Source organism: Panthera onca, chromosome A1 (genome assembly GCF_046562875.1).
Source record: "Panthera onca isolate mPanOnc1 chromosome A1, mPanOnc1 haplotype 2, whole genome shotgun sequence".
Lineage (NCBI taxonomy): Eukaryota > Metazoa > Chordata > Mammalia > Carnivora > Felidae > Panthera > Panthera onca.
The window spans coordinates 131,833,998-131,857,457 of record NC_138339.1 but is presented as its reverse complement, the minus strand read 5'-3'; the positions used below and the strand labels follow the sequence as shown (position 1 = coordinate 131,857,457).

The 23,460-nt window shown below is 36.0% G+C and overlaps 1 protein-coding gene across 1 annotated transcript in view; it reads left to right on the top strand.

Annotated features, from left to right (window-relative positions):
- CHSY3 (chondroitin sulfate synthase 3) overlaps positions 1 to 22,119 on the top strand; it is a 280,034-nt gene extending 257,915 nt beyond the window's left edge. The window contains exon 3 of the mRNA XM_060636219.3: positions 19,707 to 22,119. Coding sequence (XP_060492202.2) covers positions 19,707 to 21,269 — 1,563 coding nt within the window. The 3' untranslated portion in view covers positions 21,270 to 22,119. The remainder of the gene's footprint in view (positions 1 to 19,706) is intronic.
- Positions 22,120 to 23,460: the final 1,341 nt, after the last annotated feature.

The following is a 23,460-nucleotide window of genomic DNA, read 5'->3' as shown; positions in this document are numbered from 1 at the left end:
AAATAACTAACTAGGTAAATAGATAGATAGATAGATAGATAGATAGATAGATAGATACATACATACATACATACATACATACATACATACATAGATCTCTAATTGACAGAAGAAAAAATGAGAAAGCCAAATGTTATAGTAAACACCAAACTGCATGATATAGGGAGCTCTGAGAAAGATAAGCCTGTCCTAGAATGATAGAAGATGCATGTGTATAGTAGGAATGTAGCTGTAATTAAAGGATGAGTAGCATTTGAATTGGTAGGGCTATGCAGAGAGAGCAATCTCAGGTGATTGAGAAGAGTGATTTTCAAACACTTTTTTACCTTTTGCAGAAACTTTTTTCAAGTAAAATATTACTTACAAACCTAGTATCTAACAGCTTGCATCAGAGCTGCTCTGAATGGAGGAGGGACCAGGGTACTGCTAATATGTCCTCCTGCTTTCTCCAGAATTTCTGATTTAGTATGTTCAAAATTATCCATGAAATTTCATTTGTATCTTTATCTTTTGTGATTTCTTTGATGTCTGCATCCCATAATGGGGATGTTTGCAATAATTCAGACTTGAACCATGATCCAAGCCATAAAAGGGAAAGAAAAAGAAAGGATAATTAGGAAGCACTCATTAAAAGGAAATAAAATGTTTTTAAAAGGATGGTGGGAAGTAGAAAAAAGTAGTCTGAGATGTTGCTGAAGTGATATGTATATATGTATACATATCAGTAAAAAAAATAATTGTACCAGGTAGAGAACTGGGAAATCAGAAGAACTTATATTGGCTTCTTTGTTTTACTATGTTTATGTTTTATTTATTGTTTGCCCTTTCAATATATCACTGTGCTGAGATGGGTTTTAAGGCACGGACTTAAGGACGAAATTTACACTAGTTGGATCTTTAAGTGTGTATCTTGTCTGAAAATCTGGAATCTCCTCATAGACATGTGATGTACATCAAGGCTCCTATCCCCACACAGCCCTGGTCCTGCATTATTTATGGCATATTAGGCGCTGGAGATAGAATAATAAGAAGGCCTGGTCCTAGCCTTCAGAGAACTCCCAAATTCATTTTTAGATGAATAAACCAATGTAACATTAAAACTGTGCTAAATACGTGGAGCAGAACGGTACCTAGTGCCGGAAGAACATCTACCAGTCCTGAACTAGTCAGAGAAAGGATCCATGAAGCAGTGATAGTCAAGCTAAGTAATAGTTAAATAGAAGAAGAAATGGAATTAACAGGTAGGAGAACATCCCAAGGAAAGGGAAGGGCATGTGCAAAGACACTAAGGAGAGAAGAAGCCATTATGGCTGAAGCATAGAGGGTGAGAGGTAACAGAGAAAGCTGGAGAGGAATGCATTTTTCTAAGAGCATTATTATTCTAAGGGCACTGGATTTCATTGCTAGGGAAAAGGAGAGTCACACGATCAAATCTGGGTCTTGGAAAGATGACTAGTGTTGCATCTTGGAGAATTGTTTAGAGTGTGGCCAGATGAGACACAGACAGGTGACTGCTGCATAAACACAGAAAAAGTTCTTGGTATCTTGAACCAGAGCAGCTGTCCTGAAGATGTAAAGCAGAGAATCAAGATCCAAGAGACATACAGGACGTAAAACAGATTGGACTTGATGATGAGGGTTAAAGGAAAGCAAAGTTAGATTAATGATATATTAAGTATATAGTAACTCTTGACATGGCATCATTGTTGCAAAAATCACTTTCTCAATTTAATGTTTGCTTTTTAATTTTATTTATGGTGCTTTTGATATGGGAATATTGTATTATTAAAACCTATTATTTTTCATTTATATTTTTTGTTTATACTTTTGTTTTTGCTTAAAAAGGACTTCCCCGGGGTGCCTGGGTGGCTCAGTCAGCTGAGCGTCTGACTTCAGCTCAGGTCATGACCTCACAGTTCATGGGTTTGAGCCCCATGCTAGGCTCTGTGCTGACAGTTCAGAGTCTGGAGCCTCCTTCAGATTCTGTGTCTCCCTCTCTCTCTGCCCCTCCCTCGCTCAGGCTCTGTCTCTCTCTTTCTCTCTCAAAAATAAATAAACATTAAAAACAAAATTTTTTGATTAAAAAAAGGACTTCCAAACATGCTTAGAAAATGTAAATGTTTCCCTACATTTTCTTTCCATTATTTTTTTGTATTTTTCCTTTTTGTAGGTATGGTACTAACAGAATTTAGGTCTTTAATACATCTGAGATACATACACATATATGTACGTACACACACACACACACATACACACACACACACACACATATATATATATATATATGCATATAATGTATTCAGTATAAGATGTGAGGTAGGGAAAGCACCAAGGACCTGTTTTTCCTTGTAAATAGTTAACTGTCCTATAACCTATATATTAAATTGTGATTCCAAGTCATTTGCCTTTTTGTGAACTATTTTCACAATGAATACGCCACTGACATTAGCCCTACAAAGCATTAAAAAATTGGATTTGATATTCATATGAAAGTTTTAAGTGATCTGTTTTTTAAAAAGAACACTGTAAACATTATGTAAGACAAATTTAAAATGCTGTCCAATATTGGGAGCAGTACTGTTGAAAACAAATCCAATAACTAGTGAGATCTGGAGTGGACAGTTTTCTTATTTATCAAATACAGCTTTTTAACTTACCGAATATACTAATCATTGTTATTTTCCTGAGTTCTCATTCATTTTCTCCTTGGAATTCTACCTTTGACTTTTAGGACTAAAAATAAGTCATTTATTTTATTTTATCTTCTCAAGAAGGACAAAGATTTAAACTCCTTTTAACCCATTTTGAAGGATCACTGTGCAGCTGTGAAACCCAGATTATCCTTTACTCTTTTACTAAAGGTAATGAGTGTATTGTGACACTTACTGGGTCCCAAGAAATGATTTTATTAATTTTTAATGTAAATTACACTTTCCTGTTATGACAACTTTATATATGAGAAACACAGATGAGGTATACCCAGTCTGCAGTAAGGAAATGTCATTGTAATTAGCAGGGTCAAAATGACTCAAGTCCTTGTGTTTTCATTTCCAGAAAACTTGACTTTTAAAAGATTAGGCTTCACTTATTCTGAGTTAGCACCATCTTGGAAACACCTACCTGCTAATTAAAGCTGTGATTCCCATCCATTCCCACAGCAGTGTGTGCCCATGCAGAAGTCTACAACACTATAATTAGGAATTTTCTTCTAGGAAAAACATCATAATAGACATCCTGCCATGCTTATGTTATTTTAATTGGGTGTTTAGCTCTAGGGATCATCATAATTTATCATGAAACTTTAATGTTAATAAAATCAGCTGGAAGGAAGTGCTACTTATCTCCTTGATTACACCATAAGGAATAGGATCTTAATTTGAGCCTTTCTTTTTCTTCTTTTTTTTTTTAAGCTAATGAGAGCAGAGTTTTAAGCAGATCAAGGGATCTAAGGGCTGTAACACAATGTTTCACCAAGTGTTGCCAGTGACCCACGAGAAACACTTTATTCAAAACTATTGCAGTATGGAAGAGAGATTGAATTCAAGCACTGCTGAAATAAAAGGCAGGAGAGTTTTTAAGCACTAGGGTGAGCTAACGAAAAGGTACTGGAGGACTTCAGCAAGGATGTTGGTCAATGTTATTAGGCCATCTGTGTTTTTAATGAGTGCTCATTGAACTTGGGCTTCCTCCCTTCCCACAAAGACTGGGAGATAGGGGCTCTTTCCCACTGATTACATTTCGAAGGAATGGTTCCCAGGTCCTTGGGAAAGACATTGTTGGGTTGTAAAGCTGGCGAAAGGCTAGAAGATGTCCACATCAAAGGAGCAGAGGAAGAATGTATGCAATGTTTCTAAAGTAAAGGGTCTAAGAAAAGGGAGGTCAGGGACCTGTAGTCAGGAGAAAGTCTGTCTAAAGTTTAGTCAAATTGAAGGGAGTGTTAAGGCCATGTTGGTCACCCATTGGTGGACTTCTAGATTTTAGCTGATGATCTGGGAACTGATCTAAAAGTACAAGTCCCTTCCTACAGGCAAATGGATACACAATCTTACAGTCTTTAAACTTTATTTATAACTAAAAGTTGTTCATTAGTAACCTGACAAATTAGAGATAATGGGGCTATCTTTGCAATCTGCTTTAGAGTGCAAGAAATTTCAACATCTAAAGTTTACTAAGCAATAATACAGAGACACCTGTTGAGTACTTAATCTATGCCAGATAGTGTTTTAACCATGTTTCATATAATATAGAAAATAGTCCAGCAGTCCCTCTTGTCTTAGAAGTTGTCATTTGTACATCACACTGGAAGTGGAAGAACATATCTCAAAACTGGGCCTGGAATTGCAAAGCCGGGATTTTAGCCCCAGATAGATACACGTGAACATGAGCCAAAAGAATGACAGAGAAACAGACAGTAGAGTTTCGTTTTTCTTTTTCCTTTCTTTTAAATGATTGAAATGTCCCCCAAAGCCAGGCCTAGCTCCACAGTCTTTTAACAATTCCTACATAAACCACAGTTCTGTTTCTTGAAGGGAAGACTCTTGTCTCCATACAGGTGGAAAGACCTTCTTCTAGCATTGCTTTTATTCTCATTAACTGTGGTCTCCCAGCAGCACCTCATTTATTTATGCAGAAATTATTAATGTGACAGAACCCACAATGATTTAGAATCAGTTTAGTTTCCTACAATCATTTCACATTCCAGTGGCACAAAGCAGAAATGATGATGGGTGTCCTCGACCTTTCTCCCTGCTTGGATGACTGCATCAATTATGGAAATAGTAAAGAGATGTATGACCACCATCAGTCATGGTACGGTAGTACGGACTGTGAGTCTCTACTTAAGTAAGATATAAAAGCTGTAAGATAAGTGCCAAGCCATCCACAACATAGATATTTGAAGTCTTGTGTTACATTTTACTTTTTAACTTGAGGAAACATTTAGAGGCCTAGGAAATAAAGTGGAACACTGAGAATTTTCTTGAAGGGAATTAAAGTTCTTACAGTAAATGTTTTGATCCCTGTTTTGGTTACCAACTTGTTTGGTGGGGTGGAATATGTTAACTTACTAAAAATTAATTATAAATATTTCATCAAGTGTTAGACCCAGGCTACCCTCTGGGAGTAGGCCATCTAGAAAGGCACACGGTCAAGTAAAGCAGCAAATACAATATGGTATAATTAGTGCAGTGAGCACCTGTCAAAATCAGACAGCTACTTATGAATCTATATATTTACTGCTTGTCTTCTCATTAGGCAGTTAACTCCATGAGCACAGGGACCATGTTTCTTTTGTGGCTGTATGCATGGCCACTGACACGTTTTGGAAACTCAGTGAATATTTTTAAATGGATGAAGGAGTCATTTATTCTGTAAGTAAGAGAGGCAGTCAAAAGGTTGGGGAGGACCAAATCAGGAATGGTGTGGGCAGGGAAAGTTACCAAAAAAAAATTGTCATAGAATGTATTATGTTATCTTTCTCATGTGTTCAATGTTTATATCAAATGGATGCCACTAGCTTTCTTGAGCATCTACAATGCACATGCCAGTTCGCTGTGTTCTCTAATCCAATTTATCCAGTTAGACTGTATTCTGAATGTACTGGCAGCTGAAGTCGATTTTATACATAATGAATAAGAAGTTTTTACTCCTAAATCTTAACAATATAATGTCTTATTTTCATTTCAAACTATATTTGAACATACACCTTCTACTGACATAAGACACTGCACAAACCAATTAACATTGAATGCTGTATAATGGCCCTCCTTCTATTTGTTGGAAGGTCATCAAGTTTTAGCCTCTTACAAACAGCACTCCAAGTTGCCCTGAGGGTTACTACAGGAATATTAATGACTATCACTAAAAATTGTCCTGTAGCCAAAGTCCATAATTACAGAAGTGTATGTCATTCTTTAGACAAAATATCGTTAAGTGTGCCCTGTCAAAAGTTCAGAAATAACAGAAGCAAAACCAGTGAATCAGCAGAAGTAGCAATTAGTAAAAGTTTATTGTGCACACACCAAAAAGACAGTGTGAAAACCAGGAGCACTCAAACCAAAACATACAAAGAGGCTCAGCGGTCTGTTTTTATGAAGCAGCTTATATAGTGGGATGGCAGTGACTGTTTATTCTTCAGTGATTGAGTCGAATGTTAGGATTTTTTTTAAATGATAAGGAATTGCTCAGTGGTTACCTCGTATCAACCTTGGGAAACCTTTCAAGTTTTGCTTATGATTTCCAGGGGCATAAGCAAGAAGTGACCCAGATCAAGTTAGTCTTGCCAAATAAGCAAAATTGATGCCTACAGTATGCCTACACTGCTTTTGTCAGCTCAGGGAATTTTCAAGACTGGTCACTCTTCTGTTTTTTTATTTTAACAGCCCCAGTCCTTATCTGTCCCATTCTTAAACCTTCTACATTTGTGGATGACTTGATGTTCAGACAGAATTAGATAAGTTATGATAAGTCTTTCATTAGGATAAATGACTGGTGGCTTGAATTTAGGAAAAAAGGAAATAAAAAATTAGCAACAACAAAGAAAATCTTTGCCTTTAACTTTAGTTAAATAGGACTCTACTTGGAGTTTGAAAGCTTTCATAACTGGAATAAAATCCATGAACTTAAAAAAAGAGATCATTTTCTCTTTTTTTATTTGAAAATCAAGGTATAATTTTATACATGGTCAGTGCCATCAAATAGTCAATGAATTTCCTCCACTGGATACAATACATTCATTAATTATGTTTATGCCTTTCACAATGTTGTGGCAACTGTTATCCATTCATCAGTCAATGGACATTTGGGCTCTTTCCATAATTTAGCTGTTATTGATAGTGCTGCTATAAACATTGGGGTGCATGTGCTCCTTCAAATCAGCATTTTTATATCTCTTGGATAGTCTATTATTACTTATGATGTGACAATCAAATCGCCAGTGAAGGGAGTAGTTAACTTTGTTGGTATTGCGTGAATGAAGGTCGTGTGCGTGTTTGCAAAGTGGCAACTTGAAAAGGCCTTAAAATTCCTCTTTGCCTCTTCTAACAAATTGTGAGTAGAAAAAAAGGTTTAAGGAAAGAATGAGTACAGAACATTTACTTGACAATTTACCAAAACTTTTAAAATGTCTACAAGGGAAATGAATTGTTTACATTTCAACAATCATCAACTATTATCTTAACTATATATCAGGAAGCATCTTTATGCTAAATTTAGGTAAGTCAAGCTAAATCAGGCAAATTAATGTGCGGCCAAGTTAAATTATCATTAGTTTAGTTTTGTGTTTTTGATTGGAGTATTATTTTATTTATAATTTTATTTATAATAGTATTATTTTATTTATTTTAATTGGAGTATTATTTTATTTATTTATTTATTTATTTATTTATTTATTTTAATTAAGGTGTATGGGTTTATTTAAACTAACAAATGCTTGAGGCACCTGGCTGACTCATTCAGCAGAGCATGAAACTCTTGATCTTGGGGTCATGAGTTTGAGCCCCACATTGGGCTTGGAATCTACTCACGAAAAATAAATAAAAATTTAAAAAAAAAACTAAGAAATGGTTATGTGCCATGATACCATTATGAAATGAAAGCTCATTAACTTAGTGGTTTCTTTCTGATTTTAAATCTCTTTGCTATTTACCTTAGAAAGTATGTGTTTAGAATTTCCCTGCTGGAGAATCTATATCACATGATTATTTTCTGTGTTGTCTGAAGTATTTTTAAACTGTGGAGAATACATACTGCTGAGAAAACTTACATATAAGAATTGGTATCTGGAAGCTATTTTCTGTGTTGTCTGACAGTTCTTGTTTTTTTTTTAACTAACATAGCTAAGAAAATGAACTGTAGCAGGAAGACGAGTACCAGTTTTAATGGTACAGACTGTCCATAGGATTTCAATCAAGATTAAATTAGCTAATTAAACAGGGGAAAATCATATAGAGCATTAGTACAGAGCTGAAATTAAAATGTAGCAACTTATCAGATCATTTATGACAAGATTCTTTGGGTTGCAAGTTAAGCTGCAGAGCTAAACTACCTGAAACAGAGAAGGAAGTACTGTCCCTGGAAACCAGAAAGTCTGACAGTAGTCTGGCCTGAGGTATAGCTCAGTACTGTATTCATTGTTGTCAACAGCATTCAGTCTTTCCTCTATCACTTCTCTGCCCTTGTGTGGGTGTCAAGGTCTGCTTTTCTTACTATGGAATTATAATGTATAAAATGTGTACCTGTGGGGGCACCTGGGTGGCTCAGTCGGTTGGGTGTCCGACTTTGGCTCAGGTCATGATCTCACGGTTGGTGGGTTCGAGCCCCGCATCCAGCTCTGTGCTGACAGCTCAGAGCCTGGAGCCTGCTTCAGATTCTGTGTCTCCCTGTCTCTCTGCCCCTCCCCTGCTCTCACTCTGTCTCTCTCACTCTCTCAAAAACAAATAAAGATTTTTAAAAAAATATTTTAAATAAAAAAAAAAAAAATGTGTACCTATGGCCAACGGGAGCCATTTTTTTGCTATCAGGAGAGACAACTTGCCCATAAATAAAGCTTAATTGAAGTAAACCATTTATAACAAAGTATATTAATTAGCCACACTGTGACTTGTATTCTGGTTTAGGAAAGGTGAGGATCACGTGAAATAAAAAACAAAGAACTTTTTTTTTAAAACCATTTTAATCGTGGTTAAGTGTACAGTTCAATAGTGTCAACTATATTCACATTGTTTTGCAATAAATCTCTAGAATTTTTCCTCTTGCAAAACTGAAACTCTATACCCATTGAACAACTCTCCATTCCCCACTCACCCTGCCCCTGGACATCACCATTCTACTTTCTGTTTCTATGAGTTTGACTACTTTAGGTACTTGTATAAGTGGACTCATAAAGAATTTGTCTTTTTGTGACTTATTTCACTTAGCATAATATCTTCCAGGCTCATCTATGTTGTAGCATGTGACAGGATTTCAACAGGGAAAGACATTTTAAGATTTTTTAAGTTTCTTTAAAAGGATATCCAACAGGGACACCTGGGTGGCTCACTCGGTTAAGCGTCTGATTTCAGCTCAGGTCATGATATTGCAGTTCATGAGTTCGAGCCCCGCATCGGGCTCTGTGCTGACAGCTCAGAGCCTGGAGCCTGCTTCAGATTCTGTGTTTCCCTCTCTCTCTGCCCCTCCCCTGTTCATTCTCTCTCTCTCTCTCAAAAATAAGTAAACATTTTTTAAAAGTTACAAGAAAATGATATCCAAGAACTCAGATACCCTCTGGCAACTGAAATTCATGAAGGAAACATAAAGAAACTCTATGAGACTGACAATAGCTAGAAAATGCACTGCTCACTTAACATTTTTTAAACTCAAATTCATTTAGACCATTGGCTTACCAAAAAAAAAAAAAAAAAAAAAAAAAAAAAAAAAAAAAAAAAGGCACCATCACATCTGCATTCTTTGAACTACAAGTTTTCAACACTTGCTGTTTTCAGTATCCTTTGGGGGTGATTTAAAAAAAAGAAATGTGACAAAATTTTTTAATGTTTATTTAGTTATTTTTGAGAGCAAAAGAGAGCATAGGAGGGCAGAGAGAGAGGGAGACAGAGACTCCCAAGCAGGCCCCTCACTGTCAGCACAGAGCCTGATGAGGGGCTCGAACCCACAAACTGTGACATCATGACCTGAGCCAAAATCAAGAGTAGGACGCTTTATTGGCCGAGCCACCCAGATGCCCTTACAACATTTTCTTTTAAATTTTTTGCATGTGATTTTTAGTTAAACCTGTTACTTTTAGGTAATTAGGTGATTTGTGTACTTCTGTAAAAAAAAAAAAAAAAAGTATTGCAAGGAAATCCAATCCCATGTGCACCTTAACGTGGCAAAACCTTGCAAAACTGTAGTTAAATATCACAACCAGGACATTGACATTGATATATTCCACGGATCCTATTCAGATTGCTGCAATTTTCCTGGCATTTATTTTTGTGTGTGGGTATGTGTGGGTATGTACACACACGTGTCTTTAGTTCCATGCAATTTTATCACATGTTATACATTGAATTTTTAGAGTATGTGGATTAGATGTGGCTATTTCCAAGATGCTATTATTTTTATTTATCTTAGTAGCAAAATAATGCTCTTAACTTTATGTGACAAACATATAAAGATGATATGAGGAAGAGCATATCTTATATTTAAACTAGATCTTACTAACTAAACTAGTCAGACTAGATGCCTGACTCTTGATCTCAGCTCAAGTTTTGCTCTCAGGGTTGTGAGTTCAAGCCCCACCTTGGGCTCCCTACTGGATGTGAAGCTTATTAAAAAAATTTTTTTTTCAAATAAAAATAAATAAAAGTAAAAACTTAAAAAAAATTTTTTTTTTACATTTATTCATTTTTGAGAGAGAGAGAGAGAGACAGAGCATGAGTGGCGGAGGGACAGAAAGAGAAAGGGAGACATAGCATCCAAAACAGGCTCCAGGCTCCCAGCTGTCAGCACAGAGCCCAACGCAGGGCTCAAACCCACAAACCGCGAGATCATGACCTGAGCTGATGTCAGTGCTTAACTGACTGAGCCACCCAGGCGCCCCAATAAAAACTTACTTTTAAAAATGTTTTTAAATAAAAATAAGAATAAAAACTTTGCATTCAACAACTTATCCAAGCTGTACCCTTTAAGATTTTTGTCATTCACTGTATGATTAGAGAATGATATATGAATATTTATTTTTACCAAACTCATTTCTTCTCTTTAATATTTAGAATTGGGTACAGTTTTCATTATGGCATTATCACTGGAGAAGTAGGACATACTGTAAGAACTTTACTACTAATATTTGAAGACAATAATTGAGGGAAAATAATAGTGTTAATTTGAAAATCCACTATTTTGCCTATAACCTTCATATTTACTGGTTTTATAAAATAAAGATCATAAGGCATTTTCATTGAGGGTAATAAGACTCCTCATTTAGTTATGTAGTATTGCATCACTACATCACAGAGAATAAAATGAGTTTAAACATTTGCAAAGCAAATTAACCAACTCTTAGGTACACGTTTGCCATTATATTTTATACCACTTTAATGATTTATTATTTCTTGTTCACATCCCTACATTATTCTGATTTACAGAGAGTCTGTACTTCCTAGAACAAGAATGACTTTTTTTTCTCCTACAAATTCTCCTTAATCTCATTTGTAGGAAGAGAGTCAAAGAAAATTTTCTAAGTTAGAAGATCCTTTCTTATAACAAAAAATGGAGCAGGATAAGGAGAACAAAAGAATTTGCACTAAATTGAAAGAGCCTCTTTACACAAAGTAAGGAAATTTTCTCCTTGGAGGAGAAAAAATTAATGCAGCCACGTTCTTAATAGAGAACAGGAAAGATGTTCATGAACAGGTTTCTGATAATGGCATGGCCTTCACGTTCTCCTTTGTTTCGACAGAGACCTCATAAAGACAATTTAGCTTTTTAGTTTTAAATGATGGCTACACTGAGCATACTTGAATTAATTTTTAAGGAAAACTTAAGGCCATTCTCATTTGCTCACTTTTTCAATACCTACACTAATAATAATAAAAACAAATAACTACAGGAATAATACCTAACGATTATTAATACTCTTGTTAATGGCAATTACTATATACCTAGTACTCTTCTAGGTATGTTAATTTCTCTAATCCTTTGTAACTATTTCTATTCCATTTTTTAAGCTTTCCTACTTTTTTTAAAAAAGATTTTGCTTTTCTTTAAATGTTTATTTATTTTGAGAGAGAGCAACCAAGGGAGGGAGGGGCGGAGAGAGAGGGAGAATCCCAAGCAGGCTCTGCGCTCACTGTGGGGCTCAAACTCACAGACTGTGAGATCATGGCCTGAAGCAAAAATCAAGAGTTGGTCACTTAACCAATAGAGCCACCCAGGTGCCCCTAAGATTTTATTTTTCGTGATCTCTGTACCCCACAGGGGCTCAAACTCACAAACTCGAGAGCGAGTTGCACTCTCCACCGACTTGAACCAGCAAGACACCCCTAAGCTTTCCTACTTTCTATCTTTTCTGTCCCTTACTGAACTCCCCATGATGTCTCTTCTTTTCCTTTCCTCCTGATTTTTTCATATATGTGATAGTTTACTTTTTAAGCTTTCTTTCTTTCTTAGTTCTGTGAACTGACATTTTGTCTCCCTGTCACATCTCTGAGATATTTTATTTCTCCTTTGTTGTTTTCAAAGATAGAGGAAATTGTTTCTTATGTTTTTAAAGCACTTGCTTAATGTTTCCCTCAGTTCCATGGCTTCTGTTTTTCAGTAGGGTGTGTGGAGGAGAGGGCAGAGGCTAGTTTTTCATCTAGTGTTTGTTTGTTTGTTTGTTTTTTAATATGGGAACTTTGGGGTAATGTGTACTGTGTTCCTTTTTTGGAAAACATACTTATCCCTGGAAAAATTCCTTCTCCCTGGACAAGCTCTTCACCATAGATATTTGGGCAGGGATGCTTGTTAGTGTTCTAGGCTTACTGATTTCAATGGAGAAAAGGCTTTGGTCCTCTCTACTACCTCACGGTAAACTTGCTTCTTGAAAACATGGCTTAGGGGCACCTGGGAGGCTCAGTCAGTTAAGTGTCATTACTTTTGTTAAGTGACCTGACTTTTGCTCAGGTCGTGATCTCACAGTTCATGAGTGCACTCCCTTCTTCAGGTTCTGCCCTGAGGACGCAGAGCCTGCTGGGGATTCTTCCTCTCCACCTCTCTCTCCCCCTCCCTGGCTCAAGCTCATGTGCTTGCTCTCAAAATACATAAATAAACTTAAAAAAAATTTTTTTAAACATGACTTCATGACTTAATTCTTTGACGTCTGTAGCTCCTTCTCTTCTCTGAAACAAACCGTTTCCATCCAGGGCTTATTCGGCCCTCCCCAGTCACCTCAGCTCCTACACCCATAATTGTCTACACAGAGTAGGTTTGATACCTTACATTGTCAGGCAGCTGTCTTTCCTGGTTATTTCAGACATCTACTGTCCTTTGAACCCTTTTGCCCCTGACATTGCTATGTTTGGCCTTTTGTCCCCAGTTGCTTCCAGATGCCCCTGCTCAATCTCAGCTTTTGGAAAACTTACACATATTTTGGTGACTACATACTGTTCTGGTCTTTTTGCTTTTTAAAGATGGAGTTGGCTGTGTATGATTTTTAATATTTGCTATGTCTTTTAAAAATAGTCTTATCGAGGTCTAATGTACATTCTACCAAAGTCTCCCCTGTACATGTACAGATTAGTAATAGTAAATTTATACAGTTGTGCAACCATTGACAAGTCTAGTTTTCTGAACATTGCGATGCTCCAAAAGCGACTTTGTTGTGCCTATTTGCGGTCAACCCCTTACTGTTTCTTTGAAAATGTATTTGCTGATATGGAAGTCCTTTACTGATATGACTATGATCATTCCAAAAATTATCTATGCTATGTTTTCAGTATTCATAAATCTAAGGGGGAAATGGAAGGTTAATATAGTAGGAGACTAATAATAATATACAACTGTATCTTGGCATCTATTCTTCTCTCTGATTTTTATAATAGAGTTTTCTATAGCTTCTTAGGTAATGTTCTTATCAGAGAGTGAGATTTGTTGGAGGGGACAGTTGAAGCACTGGGGTCTGTCAGGACCCACTGATGTTAATTGTTGCTGTGATTTTGTTGGTGTGGAATGCTTTTCCCCTTCCCGTATCAATCTCTGGAAGTAGCGAGAAATCAATTGGAAGTTCTAGAAAGAAGCAGCAGCCCGTCTGTATTGGAGTTCCTGAATTATTTCAAACAAGCTAATATAATTTTAAAAGTAAATTTTATACTTTTTCTTAAAACCATTTTGCTACATTCACAATTTAATGTGATAAATAATAAAACCAGCTGTTTATTCTGGTTGTAGTTGTGATCTCTTATATCTCAGTTGACTCAGGGTTAAATCACTTAAGCATAAACCTTGGTTTCCTGAAATTTCCTCAACAACTTATCTTTTGTTAGGAGGACTCTTGTTGGGAGAGGATGCCTCAGTGGCATGTTAGATGTATTGAAGCACTGAGTGTATGCAGCCAAATTGTAACTATTTCCAAGCGTTTCCAGAGATGAGCAAAGATGAGGCAAGCCAATGAAAGGGTGCCACTCTCCTTCTCTGAAAATTCCTAGCTAAAAAGAACAGCCTCAGGAGGAGATTGGCAAATCCTTGAACTGTTACTTATGTACAGTTGCCATTTACTGAGTGTTTTCCATATGCCAGACACAATGTTAAGCATTGTGTATATATTTTTCTTATAGAGCAACATTTTAATATACAGTGTGGCAGTTAACATTTTCTCTTTTATAGATTGGGAGGCTGAGATTTAGACAGGTTGGCTAGGAAATGGCTTAGAAAGGTAGAGCCAGTCTTCAAATCCCAATCTGGCTAACTCCATAGCCAGGTTCTTAAATGTTCTCACATTTATGCTGTATAGCTTGGACCTCCTCCCTACATATAAAAATAGGAAATTTGGATATGTTCTATGTTTCTTCATGGAAAATGTGGCACAAATTCAAGATACTTTCATCATTACTGTACTTCCTGGAATGTGCCTGAATACATGGTTTCCAAGGATTGCCTCCATCATGGTCTTTGTCTATTTGTAATATTTCTGCAAAGGATTACATTAGAAAGATAAGCACCATGGATACAGCTTGGGCTATAATGATGTGAGTGATATGAGTTAGTTAAACATTTCAATACTTAGATAGTATTTGTTCTATAACAAAATGTCACCTTTATCAAATTGTGCTGTATTAATCACTTTAATAGCACTAAAAGAGCAAGATTAAGTCAGCAATTTCCCAGTTGGCCTCTGAACATTGTTTCCTGTTTAATTTAACATTGCCCCTTCTTCTTAGTACTGTAAAGCACTCCTTAAGAAAGAATAGTTTCATATAGCCAATACCTTTTACAGGTGGTATAATTAGTCTTTCACATATGATCAGAAATATTTTTTTTGACTTCTTGCATACAAACAAAAAAAAAGCAGGAAAGTTAAATACAGTAAAATATTGAAAGCAATTTCAGGTATAAAATATTAATACCACAGAAGTAGAGATACAACAGCTCACTGTAAATTATGGATTCAGTTTGATTTATCATCAATCAGAATGTTAAATAAAAATTATCATGTGTTTTGAGAAAAGAAAATGGATGCAGTTAAACTATGTCTTGAGTTAAGTCCAAAATCCTTCTCAAAATATCTGCTGTTATATTCTTCAAAGTCATATGATGGTGATTTGAAAATCTGAGTATCTCAGAGTTACTGGAGATAAAGAATCTCCTATAGTATGGGTCCTACCCCTTTTAGGTGACCTTCTATAGGAAAACTTCTATGAGTTATATTCTCTCTTTCTGTCTCTCTGTCTTCCCCACCCTCCTTTCCTCCCCTCCAGCCACATATCCACACATGTTCATGTACATACATATCAGAAAATCCTACCTAATTCTACATACATGTATATCACAGTTTCAAAATAAAATATTTTATTAATTGGAATATAACAGACAAACATATCTTAAGTAATATTTCAATGAATGCTCACAAATAGAATATGTACATGTCACCATGAGCTAGATCGACAAATAGAACATTAACAGCTCCCTGTCCTCTTTCTTGAATTTTTATTACTATTCTAACAGCTAATAGTACAGGTTAGCTTTACCTGTGTCTGAATTCCATGTAAATAGAGTCAAACAAAACGTATTCTTTTGTGTATGTCTTGTTTCACTTGTTTGTGAGATTTGTCCATATTGTTGTAGTAGTATATTTATTTTAATTGATGTTTTATTTGTTATTATATGAATATATGACATTAATTTATGCTACTCTTGATACACATTTGGGTTGGTTTCAGTTGGGAGTATTTTGAATAATGCTTCTATGAAAATTTTTATGTATATATTTTAGGTGTATGGATGGTTGTATTTATATTGGGTATATATCTAAGAGTAGAATTACTGAGTCATAGGAAATGTGTGGGGTCATTTTACTTGATACATTTTCCATACTGGTTGAACCAAGTTACAACCTCATCACACATGTATGAGAGTTCCAAATCCTAACAATACATTATCAGTGTGATTAGTTTTAGCCATTCTTATAGGTCTGTAATGTTATCACATCATTACTTTAAATTGCATTACTCTGATGATGAATGAGATAGAGAATGTTTTTGTATGTTAATTGTGTATTTGCATATTCTCTTTTGTGAAGTGCCCATTAAGGGTTTGTTTTTTTTGTTTTTTTTTTTTTTTTCCATTTTTCAGCTGGGTTTGTCCTTCTTGCTTACTAATTTGTATACGTTTATTACATATTCTGGGTATTAGTCCTTTTGGTATGATCTGTTAAAAAATGACTTCTCCCATTCTGTAGTTTACCTCTGTGTGTGTATGTTTGTGTGTGTGTGTGTGTGTATGTGTGTGTGAATTCTTTTTTTTTTCAAATGTACATAATTTACCCTTTATAATCTTATAATGATGTTTTCGAGGAACAGAATTATTAATTTTAATGTAGTCCAGTTCATCAATCTGTTTTTATAGTTGGTACCTTGTGTCATATTTAAGAGTTCTTCACACAGTCAAAAGTCATGCAGATATTTTATTGGGTAAACTCTTATATTTATAACAACAATCCATCTGAGATATATTTTCCATGTGGGGGCAGGGGGAGGAAAGGGACCAGTTTTTCCTTTTTTCCACATGAATATCCAACTATCCTTGCATTATTGACAGAAAAGACCATCCTTTCTCCACTCTTCAGTGTCTTTATTTGTTGTAAATTATCTGATATTGTAAATCATGTGGTAGGTTTATTTATGGATTATTTTGGTCTTTTGTTCTATTTGTTTATCTTTGTATCAGGATCATACTGTCTAAATTTCTATAACTTTTTAATCTGCAGTATATCTTTTTTTAACGTTGTCATGAATATACTTGGCTTTTCATTTCTCTATAAATTTTATATTTTTATTATTTTTTAAATGTTTATTAATTTTTGAGAGAAATAGAGAGAGACAGAGCATGAGCAGGGGAGGGGAAGAGAGAGGGAGAAACACAGAATCCAAAGCACAGAATCCAAATCCTCTGAGTTGTCAGCACAGAGCCCAATGTGGGGCTTGAACGCACGAACAGTGAGATCATGACCTGAGCCAAAGTCGGACGCTTAACCGACTGAGTTAACCAGGCACCCCTCATTTCTGTGTAAATTTTAGAATCATTCTGTTAATATCAAGAGCAACATTTTCTTTTTAATAAAGGGTGGGATTTATATTGAATTGCATTGAACCTATATATCAAATTGAGAATTGGTATTTCACAGTATATTTTGAACAAACATTTGCAAATATAATCCAGCTGTATATAAAGAGGATGATATATCAGGATGATGATGGGTTTAGTCAGTGGATAAAATGGTTGTTTAATATTAGAATTTCAATTAGTGATTCACCATAACAGAAGAAAGAAAGAAAGAAAGATATCACACAGTCTTCTCAATGGATGCAGGAAAAAAAACCTTGGATCAACTTGAAATGTCATTCATGATGAAAGCTCTTACCAAACTAGAAATAGAAAGGAACTTACTTAATGTCTTAAAGAGAGAAAATGACAACTTCTTCTCTGAGTCTGGGATCAGAACAAGGTTGTGCTATACCACATTTTACTGAAGATCCTGGCCTGAAACAAGGAAACTAACTCAGACTTGTGACTTGGCAATTGGCTTCTGCAGAGTGGGAGTTCCAACAGACAAGAAGTGGAAGCTGCCAATCTAGAAACGGGTGCAGTGTTGTTTCTAGTGTGGTCTCTTAGTTAAAGTAGTGACAGAATCACTGGGGTCCAAGAGAAAGGGACAAAGACCCGTCTCTCGATGGGAGGAGCATCAGAGAATTTATCACTGCTATTCTGCCACAAGTTCTTTTACAAGTTAGGAGCTAGTTATTTTTTGCAGTAAACTTGAGCCCCTAGCTTGAATGACTAAAAAATAATTAGTCATTAATTTGCTTCCTTGGGGTCTTCCTAGGCTGTACTCTACTATTTTTCAGCACTGATGTTGCTATGGAAAATGTTGTGACAAGACTTGTTCTTTTCCCACTTAGAGCCAAAGTGGGTTTTGTTTGTTCATTCTTCTCTTTTTTTTCTCTTGGCCTAATGACACATAGATATATATCTGCCTCTATTTTAAGGGAAACATGTCCCTCAGGTATATTTCACATATATAATTTTATCTTAAATGTATATCTATGTGTACTGAACATATATTCAAGCGTTTAAATGCATATAAATATTTATATTTATATATGTGTGTGCATGTATACACGAAGACTTATATCTCCAAACTTTTTATCCCCTCTTTTATGTTTCCATTATTCGGCTAAATTTTCTCAAGTATCTTTCTCCTGAGTTTTCCACAAATCTCTTTCTTGGGTTCTTGTAATGTAGATTATCTTTCATTTTAGTTCTTTTCTTTAAGCTCATGTATCTATTTCTTGAATTCTTATTTATAGAGATTGTATTTTTTTAAATTTCTTTGACTTGTCTATAATTTTCACTTGCTTTAGATATGTATTCGTAAGTTTTCAATATTCTTTTCCTCTTTATTCATCAATATACTTACAGCTATCTCCTGTCGATGCTGCCACTGGTAGTTCTTCTGTTCTTCCTCCGCCCCCTCCTTTTCCTTCTCCACTGGTACTTCTCTTGCACGAGTGTAATGGAGGTTTCTTTATTGACAGAGAAGAAAGAGTCAGTTGGCAGTTTGCAGTATGATCTCATAACTCTAGATTTTTCCTCATTTTGTTTCTATTTGAAGTAGTGAACTTGTCATACAGTAGCATAGAAACCTTCTGGCTCGTAAGGATGTGAAACATGTCTAATTTGGGACATGATCCTTTAGATCAGTAGTGTAGATCAATATAATTTCTGTTCCACATTACCTTAACGAGAACTTACTCCGAGGGTTCCTGGGTGGCTCACTCAGTTGGGCGTCTGACTTCATTCAGCTCAGGTCATGATCTCGCAGTTCGTGAGTTCAAGCCCCACATCGGTGTCTCTACTGTCAGCTTGGGGCCTGCTTCAGACCCTTTATCTCTCTCTCTCTGCCCCTCTCCCACTCATGCACACATACATGCTCTCTCTCAAAAGTAAATAAGCATTAAAGCAAATTAAGAAAAAAAGAACTTACTCTGTAAACATGGTATACCAGAATGCTCAATAAAACTTAGGTCTCCTTTGGGGCTGGTATGGCCATTCCAAGCAACAAGTCATGGGGTTTACTCCTCAAGGTTAACCCTCTATTTTGTAAAGCCCATGATCTATCCACACTGCCTCTCCCTCACAATGATCCTTTATGGGTTTTGGATATATTCAATTCATATTTTCTTTGATGTTTTGGGTTGACTTCAAAAGGAATAGAAGGACAAAGATTCTTTACTTTGGAATACACAGCTGGACTTTAGTGTGCAATATAGGTATGGAACGGGAGGTTAGGTTACAGTGTTTGAGCGTGTGAATTTGACATTTTAAAACTGTTTTCATTTCTTTTATATATAAATTTGACAATTCATTTTCTAACTAATTTCATTAAATATTTTAATTTAAGTTTAAAGGTTTTCACTTATTGCTTTATTAATTTTTAAATTTATTGTAACTTCTTGATTTCTTTTACTTTTCAGATGCAACAACTGTTCCATGAAAATTACGAACATAATCGGAAGGGTTATATCCAGGACCTTCACAACAGCAAAATCCATGCAGCCATAACACTGCATCCCAACAAAAGGCCTGCCTACCAATACAGGCTTCACAATTACATGCTCAGCCGCAAAATTTCTGAACTTCGCTACCGCACCATCCAGCTCCACCGGGAGAGTGCTCTGATGAGCAAGCTCAGTAACAGTGAAGTGAGTAAAGAGGACCAGCAGCTGGGAGTGATGCCTTCTTTCAACCACTTCCAGCCTCGGGAGAGAGATGAAGTGATAGAATGGGAGTTCCTGACAGGGAAGCTCCTTTACTCAGCATCTGAGAACCAGCCTCCTCGACAGAGCATCAACAGCATCCTAAGAACAGCACTGGATGACACAGTCCTACAGGTGATGGAGATGATCAATGAAAATGCCAAGAGTAGGGGACGGCTCATTGACTTCAAGGAAATTCAGTATGGCTACCGCAGGGTTGATCCCATGCATGGGGTGGAGTACATTTTGGATTTACTCCTCTTATATAAAAGACACAAGGGGAGGAAACTGACTGTGCCAGTGAGACGTCATGCCTATCTTCAGCAGTTGTTCAGCAAGCCTTTCTTTAGAGAAACTGAAGAGCTAGATGTCAACAGGCTTGTTGAGAGCATTAACAGTGACACTCAGTCGTTCTCCTTTATATCTAATTCTTTAAAGATACTATCTTCTTTTCAAGGTGCCAAAGACATGGGAGGGCACAATGAAAAGAAAATACACATTCTTGTTCCTCTCATTGGAAGGTATGACATTTTCTTGCGATTCATGGACAACTTTGAAAAAACTTGTCTTATTCCAAAGCAGAATGTAAAGCTGGTCATCACCCTTTTCAGTAGGGATTCTGGCCAAGATTCCAACAAGCATATTGAGCTGATAAAGGAATATCAGAATAAGTACCCTAAAGCAGAAATGACCCTGATCCCAATGAAGGGAGAGTTTTCCAGAGGTCTTGGTCTTGAAATGGCTTCTTCCCAGTTTGACAATGATACTTTGCTGCTATTTTGTGATGTTGACTTGATCTTCAGAGGAGACTTTCTCCAACGATGTAGAGACAATACAATTCAGGGACAACAGGTGTACTACCCCATCATCTTTAGCCAGTATGACCCAAAGGTAACCAATGGGGGAAATCCTCCCACTGATGATGACTTTGTCTTCTCAAAGAAGACTGGATTTTGGAGAGACTATGGCTATGGAATTACCTGTATTTATAAAAGTGATCTGCTGGGTGCAGGTGGATTTGATACCTCAATACAAGGCTGGGGACTGGAAGATGTAGATCTCTACAATAAAGTCATTCTATCTGGCTTAAGGCCCTTCAGAAGCCAAGAAGTAGGAGTGGTGCATATTTTCCATCCAGTCCATTGTGACCCTAACTTGGACCCTAAGCAGTATAAGATGTGTTTAGGATCCAAGGCAAGTACTTTTGCCTCAACCATGCAACTGGCTGAACTCTGGTTGGAAAAACATTTGGGTGTCAGGTATAATCGAACTCTCTCCTGACAGTCCAGGCAACATATATTGCCTTTTTAAAGGGGAGTTTACCTCATTGTTGGTTGTTGTTATTTTTATTTTATTGTTATTTTTATTATTATAATTATTATTGTTATAATTTTATTTTGTTATCCTGGTCTTAAACTACTCTTGGTTATCTTCCAAAGAGTGTTTGTTGACCTCAAGCAAGAAGAGTCTGCAGTTCACTGATATTTCAGATTTCTACTGAAGTCAATTATGTATTACTTTTATATATCTTTATTCGAGATTGAGTTAAATCGTGGCAATCAAATGACTTTTGAAGCTCATTCATCGTGAGAGACAGCTTAGAAGAATGTTCTCTTGGGGCTTAAAGATGCAATATCGACTTTTATTTCGTTTGTTAAATTCAATGTGATACAAATATTTACTGGTGAAAGGTACCACAAAAGTGCTTTATGCTTCCTATGGGGAAGGGACTCTGTAACATAAACTTGAGTTTTGTAATTTATACAAGGACTTAAAAATATAGACAATAATTTTCTTCATCTTTAGAATTTTTAAAGTAAATGAACACTTATGATTGTATGTTTATTTTTTAAAAAAAGTTTTAAAAATTGAGGAGTTTTGTTCCACAAGCAACCGGTACGGGCTACCCTGGTCTTCTGACAATTATGTACTCCTCACAAGTGTCTGCTATAAATGCGAATGAACTTTATTTTCTCAAGGAAATATGATTTAATTAAATATTCATGTACATTTTAGAAGCTTTATGAAACGATGTCCTTCATTTGCTGGCAAGAAGATAAACTATGACAGAACCTGGTTATTTATAATAAAACACAGGTATAACAGTAGTCTTTTTCAAAAACACTGAAAAGTTTGTGTTGTTTCCTTTCAGTCATACTTGATGTAATTCTTAGGGGTCATACTCACCAAAATGTGCTTATTATAGAGACTGGAAAAGTTAACAAGGGATTATAGGCATATTGTTTGTTTTGTTACACTTTAAATCCTGGCCTTCACAACTGATTAAAATGAGTGGCTTCTTTATTCAGTAACTTACATTCCAGGAGAAGCATTCTTCCTCAATCTCTTCAGCTTTGTGATCAAACTGAACCAAGAACAGGTCAGAAACTGCCTTTAATTGGGGTTAATTTGGGTTCTCACAAAATGTAGCATATTGTACATATTGTTCTACACTCTCGTTTTCTTTTTTCACACAATAGGACCAAAAATTGCATCAAAGTTGATTTGAAAGTTGTTGTAAGTTGCTACCATTATTTGGAACTAATTGCCAGGAGGCCATACAGCATTTGCCTTAGTGATGGGTTTTGTACAGGGTAATAGTCTCTTTTAGAGAGGACACTTGGGGAGCCTCAAAAATAGATAAAATTGCTTAATGTTGTGACAAATATGATGGCACTCTCCTTGACCATAACATATAATCTTAATAATGTCAGACTCATTAGAAAGGAATTACTGGCACTTTTAGACGCTAAAAATCTTGACAGGGCCAACAATTCAGAATTGATCTCTGCTCTAATATTTTCTCAGCCTTCATAAACCCTTACGTTAATAGCTTATTTTCCTACATCATGTGGCTTACTTTTTCAGCGGGTTTTATTTTCCTAAGCAGTAAATATATTATCATGCAATAAAGATAGTCATTTGGAAAGATCTACTGCAAACTAATATTGTTAATTATTTCATTAATGAAGAAAAGAAATCAGGGTCTGCTCATCTGTTTAGCTTAGACAACTGAAAAAGAGCCCGAGTTGTGAGGCAACTACCCAGGGATGAAGTGGCATTCTCTGTAATACTCATGGAATTATACTGATGAAACAAGGAAATGCAGAGATCTCATGTGACCTTAATTACATACACACATACTGTACTAAAATTAAGATAAGTGCATTTAAGTTCTGTTTTGTGACTTTGCATTAGGCTTTCCTATGATTTTTTTTTTCAGGCACTGCAGTATTTCCTGACTGAAGATTTATTGGAATTATATTAGTGAAATTAAGAGTGTTTTCCTGTCTGTGCAGTGTCTATTATTTAAAACTCCTTTAAGGTTGAAGGGCAACACAGGATGAATGCAACCTGAAGCATCATATACGTATGTTACCACCATTACCTTATTTGGATAGCTGCGAGTTTCCTGTTTAAGCATCACTCCAATAACAGTTCAATCCTAGTGATCATCTTCTGTCCACTCAAT